At 39.2% G+C, this 9,809-nt stretch overlaps 1 protein-coding gene across 1 annotated transcript; it reads left to right on the top strand.

Annotated features, from left to right (window-relative positions):
* The first annotated feature begins 4,812 nt into the window (after window positions 1-4,812).
* On the top strand, window positions 4,813-8,573 carry lrrc18b (leucine rich repeat containing 18b). The gene is made up of 3 exons (XM_084341983.1): window positions 4,813-5,044; window positions 6,027-6,294; window positions 7,749-8,573. Exons 2-3 carry the CDS (start codon window positions 6,034-6,036, stop codon window positions 8,262-8,264), a joined length of 777 nt encoding a protein of 258 aa, XP_084198109.1. The 5' UTR covers window positions 4,813-5,044; window positions 6,027-6,033; the 3' UTR covers window positions 8,265-8,573.
* The last annotated feature ends 1,236 nt before the right edge of the window (window positions 8,574-9,809 follow it).

The raw sequence follows: 9,809 nt of genomic DNA, 5'->3' as shown, positions 1-9,809 counted from the left end.
AGAAATTATGGTCCCATTTTCATTAAAATAGACAATAAAGCAGCATATGCTATGCTATGTTATGCTATGCTTATCCTCAATAGCTCCACCATCTTATGAATTGAAGCTTCAAAACAGTGGTCAACAAACCAGTGTGTGACACCATGGTGGGTTTACAGTTGTTGGAATCGTGTAGTCATAGCGATGACTGTTTTCTACTATGAATTTAGACAACACTATATTGAGAGGGAGGTGATTTCATTTTACATTCACAACAGCTGAAAGCTTATTGTGGTTTGGCCATTTTAGCAATAACAAAAGTGTGGTTCAAAAATACTGAAGGACTCCAGCTCATACACGCCGAAAAGAACGACACAACTGAGTGTACAGTAGACGTAAATGATCGCTTATAGTCATGTTTACACAAATGTGTTTTTAGTTATACGTTCACACAGTTTGCTGAATGAGTTTCCTCTGGCAGCTTAGTGGAAACAATTAGGAGCACTCATGGTGACTGATCTCTGTACGTATTATAATTCAGACTCTGAAACAAACACATTTCTGTACACACACTGTCAGCACACTAATCCTGACCCAGTCATTACTGTCACCACATGCCAACAATTATCACATGAATAATTGACCCGTCCATTCAAAAACACTTTCCTCAAGTGAACACTATATCAAGTGTAAGCTTTTCCTGATGAAACACGGACAAACATTTACGAAAATGAACGGCGCTCTTTGAACTCGCAGCCCTGAAGCAAAGACAGCACAACAGTCACATAGTCAGAGGGAAGGCCAGCCACATCCATTCAGAGCTCAGATAAACACATGGATGCCCCCGCGGTGCCAGCTTTCTTAAACACGTCCAACAAGCTATCACTCATCTCTGCGCAAAAGCAGCTTTACTGTTGTTTTGTATTGTGGCTTGAACAATAGGACAAGACGAAGACTAAATATGAAGATTGAAGAATAACAATGCGTCTGCATCCTTCTGGTTCCCTCTGCTCATCAAAAAGTGTCCCGGCGAAGCAGTTTTAAAAGGGAAGTGAGAGCATGACACCAGGACAGAACTGAGAAGTGTTCAGTGACAATTTACCACCACGCATGCCATGTGATCCTAATAATATTTTTGCACTATGTTGCGTTTATGTCAAAAATGATGATGATGTGTTGTGGTTCACCAAAGGACAAAGCAAATTTGGAGGATTACATTATGTTAAAGGGGAATACTTTTAAACCTGGGCCCTCTGATTACCTGTTTTGGTGTGCATATGATTCAGAAGGTTTGTAATCGGTGCAGTAGATAGACCCAGCTGGCAGCCACAGCACGGCTGCTATGGCTGCAAAGTAATCCTTTGGGGCAACTCTGACTGAAAGGACAGGCTGAGGTTGTTATTCTGTGTCCGGGAACATCAGAGAAACATGTAAATTCAGGGCCCAGGTTTAAAAATGCCCTTTAAGTGAGGGATGGAAATTTTGAGAATCAAATACTTTATTTTCTGCATTCTGGTGAATTTTATTGCACCAATTTCTGCCTTTTTCCTGCATCACTTTAAGTCTTCATTCATGTAAAAAGGAAAACACAAAATGTAGGCTCTCTGGCGAGTGGTTCATACAAATAAAAGTCCTCTGCTGCTTTCATGCTTTTATTTTGGTGTGTCAATTGCACTTATTCTAAATAATGAGAGGATGAACACTACCCCTTTAAAGCATCTGGTTCTGAATTAGTTTTCTTTGATAGCATTTTTCTATTTGATAGCACTGAAAATAAAGTATATTTGAACAAAAAAGTAACATGAACACACACTACTATTTACAAAGCCATGAGGTTAAATTTGATCGACTTGATGATCAACAATTCCGTTCAAAAGGATTTCCAACTTTAAATTAGGCTTTTCAGGTTTTTACCAAAGCCTTTGGGGACAGAAATAAAGAATGTATCCGTAAAAAATTTGCATGAACAAAACTCTGGTAGTGACCAGCAGGAAAGTGCTTGAAGTTGCTGTCATGTAGCTGTGAAGGAAGACAGGAAGGAAGGAAACGAGTGAGTGAAAGAGAGGAAATCCTCCCTGCCGAGCCAGTGAATGAATATACGGATGATGACGTACATGATGTCAGTGCTGGGTCTGTCTTTATTATTATTTCTTTATCTCCATGAGAATCTGTCTCTATTTCTGTCTCTGTAGTCCATCCCTATTTTTAAGAGGGATTGTTTATTAATAGTTTATTAACACGTTTTTTGGCATCGTACTTATTAGCAATAGTTTTGTACTACTTCATGATTCTTAAAGAAGTCAAAGCGTTCATAAATGTGTAAACATTTCATGGATGCAATGAATTCAGAGCTGACACCGTTTGAAGTTGACAGTTACAGACAACTACAATAGCTAACCCTCGCTTACTTGATATTTTTTGTTTAGCTTGTTAGCTGCAATTGCTTATCCTAGCTTACTTTGTATTTACTGTTTTCCTTGTTAGCTACAATAGCATACTCTTGGTACCTTATATTCATTTTTTAGCTTGTTAGCTGCAATAGGCTACTGTATTGTAGCTAATTTTGCTTTATTGTTTAGCCTTTAAGCTACAGTAGCTTACCCTAGCTAACTTTGTATCATGTTTAGCTTGTTAGCTACAGCAATGCCCTACAGCAGTCGCTATGTCACTTTCAATAATTTGCACTTTTTAGTATGTTTCTGTTTTTGATATTCATTTTCTTATTTTGGTATTTTTTTATATACTTTGGCCTGCTGGCCGATATACTTTCATTTTAATTCTATGCTGAGCCTCTGAAACAAAATTTCGTTGTGTGTTCATTTGTTGCTCACAGAACAATAAAATCTGTCTAAGTCTAAGTCTAACCTTGTATCTGTTGTTTAGCTTGTTAGCTGCATTAGCTTATCCTAACTAACTTTGCATTTATTGTTTAGCTTGATAGCTGGTGTCTCTTACCGTAGCCCACCCTAGTTTTTGTGTGGTCTGTTAGAACACATAGCCTGCGATTAAAATGCCAATACATGCAAACAGTTTGAAAGAAAAATAATCTTCCATTTTACTTTCTTTTTCTTTGTTTCTTTGCCGCTCTCTCTTACAGTCTCTGTTGAGCTCACACACACACACACACACACACACACTCTCTGCCCACGTTTTCCAATCATTAGGTGTAATCGGACCTGCTGTGTGCACCACTTCACTCATTTAGGTCAGCACCATTTCCTCCTGTGTGACCTGCATATCTCCTGACCTGTATTTCACTCGGCTGAGGGAAATGACTCAGGCTCATAGACCGTATCATCCTGTCGCCTGCTGTTTCAGGAGAATTGCAAATAAATAAATGAAAGAGAGAATCCAACAGCAACAAGTGGGCAGGACTGGGTGGAAGTCATGGGCAACAAGAAGGAAGTCGAAAGCGTTTGGGTTTGTCTGCAGCAACACGACAGAAAAATGTGGCATCTTGTGGCTGCTTTTTTTCCGCGCTCTGCATTACCATGGCTGTTTTTGCTCTGACAGGAATCTAAACCCTAACCCAAGCAGATTTTTCATCTTTCTGTGGGATTGTTATATTTACTGCTATGCTTCAAGTGTGTGTTTACATGCATATGATACCCTCTTCTTAATGTGGTTCCATGAATGCCCTGATTCTAGGTTAGTGTTGCAGACTTAAAAATATTACCAGGTTTGAATAGTTCATTGACCACAAACTCATTTCCACATGGCTCCCAATTAATCAGGTCCTGTACTTATAATTTAGGGCATTGCGACGTTTTCTGACCAACTTGGCGTCAGCATGACTTATTTATTAAATATGGACGCCGCTCCTGGGTCTGAAAAGTGAAGACACTGCAAAACTGCCTTAAACCTGCATTATTTCACATGGCCAGCAGGGGGCGACTCCACTGGTTTTAAAAAAAAGAGTGATTGTATGTAAGCTTATGAGAAAATGACCCTACTTCTCATCGGATTTTCCCCTTCAGTAAACAGTTTCCTGATAAGTTTATGGTCTCAGTCATTAGTGTCAATACTTCTTCAATACAGCATGAAGTTTATTTTGTAAGTTATGGTCCCATTGAAAGAAAAATAGATGATAAAACAGGGTACACTGTAGGGCGAGGCTACCTTGCTACCATGTCACCAGTTCTTAGTCAACATCTTCATCACAGGAAATTCTGACTGGGATCTGTGCTGATTTCAAGGTTGAGTGTCATGATGATATGGGATTTGTGCAAACACAGCACCACCTGCTGGCAGGAAGGAGGTACTGCATGGCTCTCACATCAAGTGGAAGCGTTTCATAGGAAATGCGTGAGGCTAAATATAGACAGGTGACAGCTGTGTAACGTCTGAGATGCGACTGTGTGAGATTAGAGATCAATGCAGCCGTGTGACTGCTGTATCATATCACAGCTTTGGGAAAAGGGTCAGACAAATAAACACAGCAGACTTAAGCAGGTCAGTAAACCACAGAGCAATAACAAGACACTGAGGCCATTGTAAGGATTCTAAGAAGAAGAATCTTTATTTATCACATACGATTATACACTGTACGATGTGACTTTTACTATTCTTCCTGGAAAAACCATTTCAGACACACATTAGAGATTGTTATGCTTCACTACAACCCTAATGCTGTCAAGGGAAATCACATCCTTTCACTTCATTATTCCGAGGAACTTATATTTACCGGTTCCTGGATACAATCAGTGATCAGCATTCATGTGTATTGATATGAACCATCCCAGCAGCAGTTACTGTAATCTTTTAAAATGTGTGTCCTGCTGTAGCTGGTCTACTGACAGAGCAAGCAGCAGTTGCCTGGGAACAAAAGAAAACAAATGCCATGTCTGGACAAGTGAATCCAGGAGCAGCAAACTGTCTCACAGACAGCCGCTGCACAACATGTCAGCTCCTACCAACGGTCTCTACCCACAACGGTCTGACTAGTTTTTATTTACAGCTCACTTAATGTTGACTATATTTATAATTAGGTGTCTAAGTGAGGAGTTTTGGTCTTTTAGCTGATATTCATGTTGTTGGATCGAAGGAAGCGGACATATTAATGCTGGTAAGAACTCAAAGATTCTTCATGGTTTAATATATTGGAAGAAATGTGTTTCAAACAGCTAACTATTCTTAAAGCGTATATCTGCCATTTTTACACATTTAAAGGGGGTTTACTTTACAGGACTTGGGGAGAACGACTGCATTTTATCAGATGACATGCAGCTCCCTCTGGAGCCACAAAAGGCTTTAAACTACTTTTTCATATGTGCAGTATCACTCCCTAAATCCTGGAAACACACTGTAATGTGCAAAATTGGTGGACTTACCCTTTAAGCACTTCCTATTTTTTTAATTTTCTTCAGATGTAGTTGGATCTCAGTGTAATTCAGTGCCAGTTAACACAGCCAATCTTAAAAACAAACTATGTTAAGTAAGTGCAACACTGTCTGTCTTATATTGTGAACTATTTCCAAATTGTCAATACATTAGATTAAAGGTGCAATATGTAAGAATTGGCTTCCTGTCTAAGGTCACTCCAAACAAAGGGTAGCCAGCAATTCACCAGTGTTACTGCTAACTGCAGTTGCCATTTGCTAGTTAGCTCAGTTAGCCATGCAGGAGATTGTATTATGAGACAGGATGGGCCGGGGGCTAGCTGGTTAGCATGCTAACTTTATTAGAAAAATCTCTGCAACACAATACATAGACATCTTTGATATGATGTCAGAGCTGTTAGTCCCTCACATCGTGATGATAGTTTCAGTTCATGTTTGAATGTTTTAAACCAAAATTTCTACATATTGCACCTTTAAAGTCCCTGTGAAGTTAGTTCATTAGCTTTGTCATGGAACAATGGGAGTTAATGTTACAGATATTTTATCTAAGCAGAAAGGTAAAACTCAAGTTTGTCTACTGTTTCAGCTGGCTGGACTCTGTTGGGTAACATAATCTGACAGACCTGTTCCACTGTCAACTCCTCTGTCACAGCCGTTACTGATCACTGTTAACTACAGACCTGGTCACTGTCCCATCTCTCTCTGCAGCAGCAGGATGGCCAAGGGAAAGAAAACCAAACAGTCAGACAAAAGTAAGACAATCACCCTAAAAATGGCTCAGAACTGCGTGGAGATGACGCTGGATGGCAAACGCTGTCTAGACCTCAGCTTCAAGGAGATCTCCGCGGTGCCGAAGTGCATCCAGAAGCTGTATGAAATGGACAAACTGGACCTGAGCAGGAACCTGATCAGAAAGGTCCCGGATTTCATCGGCCATTTCATCACCGTCACTGTCTTGGATCTGCACAGCAACTATGTGAGTATGACAGCAAACTGAGGATACTTCAAAAAGCAAGTCAAAGGGTCAGAATAGTAAAATCACCCTTAACAATAACACTTTCACACACGTGCCACTGCAAACTTAACTCTATTTCAAAAAAAGATGTACAAGTTTAACCGTTATTAATCATTTAATTATTAAATCAATTAATTCTGCCAATTCTCATTCATAAAGGTCAGTCTTTTTGCTGGTTAAAAAAGCTGTTTTAGCTTTTCCGGGTTGAGGAAAATAACCCCGTCTACGTCATCGTGGTTATACAGACGTGGGCTCTAAATCTACAGATGTATAACCAAAAGCCTGCACTGCTCAGTGAGGTTATAAGGAGGAATGACGTGCATGTTTAACGTGCAAAGACGGTATGGAGTTGCATTGTGGGAAGTGTAGGTTTCTATAGTTTAGAAGGTTGACCCACATTTAGGATCATAAGTCTGGATCTTTGTGAATGCATCACTTTTTCCACCATCTTATTAAACTGCTTGAGTCAAATTGTCATTATCACAGTGTTACACACATTCATTTGTGGTTGATGTCTGTTGTGTTTTCATCTCAGAAAAAACAACCACATAGTAACATATATAAACATACCTTTTAAGCAGGACTCTTGAATGTTTCATTGTGTATTATGTGACCGCTCTGGAGCCTGACCAAGGGATTGGATGTTTTTACCTCTGCTTTAGTTTTGCATGCTTTGGCATCTTCTTCACTTTGGAGCATGGGTTTCAAAAAGGATCATTTATATATCAGTCTACTGACGCTAATTAGAACACGGATCCCCATCTGATAAGATTTTTGCTTTTAGACGTTTTATGACAGAAAGTGTGTGAAACCCACGACCAAAATAGTCCAAAATAGTACATAAGAACTAATCTTTTCCTGTATCCTAACATATTTGAATGTTTAGTGTTTGTGTGCCACCGGACATTTTATACAGGGCTGGGTCAACCCTCTAAAATGACCTGAGGGCCCCTATCGACCCTGTTTACCCCCCTGTATATAATGTGCATGTATTAGGTGGTGATTAAGTTTGTGGACATGAAATTAAACGTAAATTAATTATTATCTTATAATGCTGGCTCATGTGATATACTGTGCTTTTTATGTTTTGTACAGAAAAACAAACAAAATCACCACAAAGTCTTATGTACTTGGGCAATTGCCTGGTTTGCCCACCTGATAATCACAATTAGTTGTGTGACTATGTCCATGATATGGTTTCTGATGTTAACTTTAGCAGGCAAAATGCTTTTTGCAATGGATCAGTCTCTGGCTGGATGCCATGATGTCTGACAAACACTCATTTTATACAGAGCATTGCATTAAAAGTAAAGAGTATGAGGTCATAAATTCCAGGAAATGATTGTAATTAAACTGTAACGTGTAAACTGTTGTCTGGCAGTATATTGTGCATTACAGATGTGTTTTCATTACAGCTGGAGCAGCTCCCTGAGACTATCGGTCGCCTGCAGAACCTTCTGATTCTGAACCTGTGCAACAACCGCCTGACAAGCCTCCCCAGCGAGCTCGGCCTGCTAAAGAATCTCCACACGCTCAAACTGGGCCTCAACCAGCTGGAAGCTCTCCCCTCCTCCGTCGGTTTGCTGAAGGAGCTCCGCCACATCGGCCTCTCCGACAACCGATTCACCCGTGTCCCCGGCTGCCTCTCGAGGCTGAACAAGCTGGAGAGAGTAAACCTGGACCGAAACCCCATCCTCACCGAGAAGGCACCCAGCCGGGAGTCACTCATGGTGACGGAGAGGCTTTACCTGGTGAAGGAGAGCGCCCTGTGTGAGGGCTGTTTGGACAGGTGTCAGACTGAGAAGAAGAAGCTGGAGGATGAGGAAACAAGGAAGGAGCCCGGATTACTGCGTATACACAACCCTGCAGAGAGGCAGCGAGATGTAGAGATGGATTTCACTTTAAAATCACATTCATGCAGGGAAATTTAAAATGATTATTTATAACTCATTTTATTTTACTTTACTGTACTCAGAAATATGAGTTGATTTCACACTGCAATGTGTCTTCAGTTGCAAAGTGATTTTAAGTTGCACTACAGCACCATCTGCTCTTCTGAAATGTACAGGGAGCCTAATTAATTATGGAGCTGATATGTTTTATCATATACAATTGTGTTATATTGATGCCTGTGAACACATGGGATTTTAACTGTTTTCTTGTTCTGCTGCATTTTTGAGCAGCAATCTGTCTCATCCATGGAAAGATTTTCAAAATAAAGTCTCACATGGTTAAAATCAGTGTTGTAAAAAGTGCCCAAAAGCCATAATTGAGTAAAAGTAAAGATATTGTATTAAAATGTTACTTTGGTTAAAGTCACTCATGCAAATAGTACTTGAGTAAAAGTCTTAAAGTATTTGATATTTAATGTACTTAAGTCATTTTCCAGAAAAAAAAATAATAACTTAAGCATCAAAAGTACAAGTAAAAGTAAATTATACATATATTTACATGTATGTATATACTGTATACTATGGGTCAATCGATTATCGGTCTGGCCAAGAATCTAATCTGATATTCAGCATTTTTGTCATATTTGGAATCAGCGTTTTATTTAATCTGATCATCAATAAAGTAACTTAAAGGGGCATTATGTAGTTTTGGAGAAGAAATTCAAACTCAGAATTGTAATATTTACAATATTAATGGGGTAATAATACAAACTCAAATATTTATCTCTTCCATAACTGAATAAACAAGCTGTTCTCAGATGAAAATAAGGCCCCAGAACACTGTTTGAAGCTAGAAAGGTGTTCTTAAGTAAAGTCCTTGAGTGCATGAACTATACTGCATGTGTTTGCAATCTCTGTGGCCTAGAGGGCAGCAAAGACACACTGAGTACCAGCAGTGTTGTCAAGCAGCACATCTCTGTCATTGATTATAAATGTTTTATAGATTATATGAAGTCATCTTTCATTCCAGTAACAGTATTCTGTCAAGAAGTGCTGATGTCTGCACATCATATGCAGTCATAGAACATGAAGCAGCATTTTGATGGTAATATGAAAGAAAAAAAAGGAAACATAATTTATTCAGTCGGTACAGTGTGTTATTATATCACTATGGTCTTTGAAATAACCACAAATGCTGGTTGTTTTCTTTTTTAAATGGAAAGATTAATTATACCTGTGAATACATTTAAAATTACACAACAGTCAAACTAAAAAAACAGGCTGATAAGCTGACTTGAGAGAGATATGAGGTTGTTTTCATCATTTCTAACATTTATATTTCTGTATCACTTCAGTACACACATCCAACACCAAATACTACCTACAGATATTACCTGCTCTCTTGTCCATAAATTGTCCGACAGTAATTTCAACCTTTGAATACACACACATAGACAACTAATGACGTAAGTCTGCATTGTAGCAATCGGGTGGTGGAGCCACAGCATCGAATTTCCGTCCCAATGTACTCAGTGGCACGCAGGGTTCATCTCTCAGTTATGATGCCACACCCTCTTTTTAAAG

The sequence above is a fragment of the Pagrus pagrus genome (assembly GCF_965226575.1).
Source record: "Pagrus pagrus genome assembly, chromosome: 21".
Lineage (NCBI taxonomy): Eukaryota > Metazoa > Chordata > Actinopteri > Spariformes > Sparidae > Pagrus > Pagrus pagrus.
Note: the sequence above shows the minus strand (reverse complement) of the source record. Positions and strands in the feature narration are given on the sequence as shown.

Coding starts and splice junctions, on each gene's coding strand:
- lrrc18b (XM_084341983.1), top strand. CDS start 6,034: ATGGCCAAGGGAAAGAAAACCAAACAGTCAGACAAAAGTAAGACAATC. Junction 6,295..7,748: donor TGGATCTGCACAGCAACTAT/GTGAGTATGACA, acceptor TTTTCATTACAG/CTGGAGCAGCTCCCTGAGAC.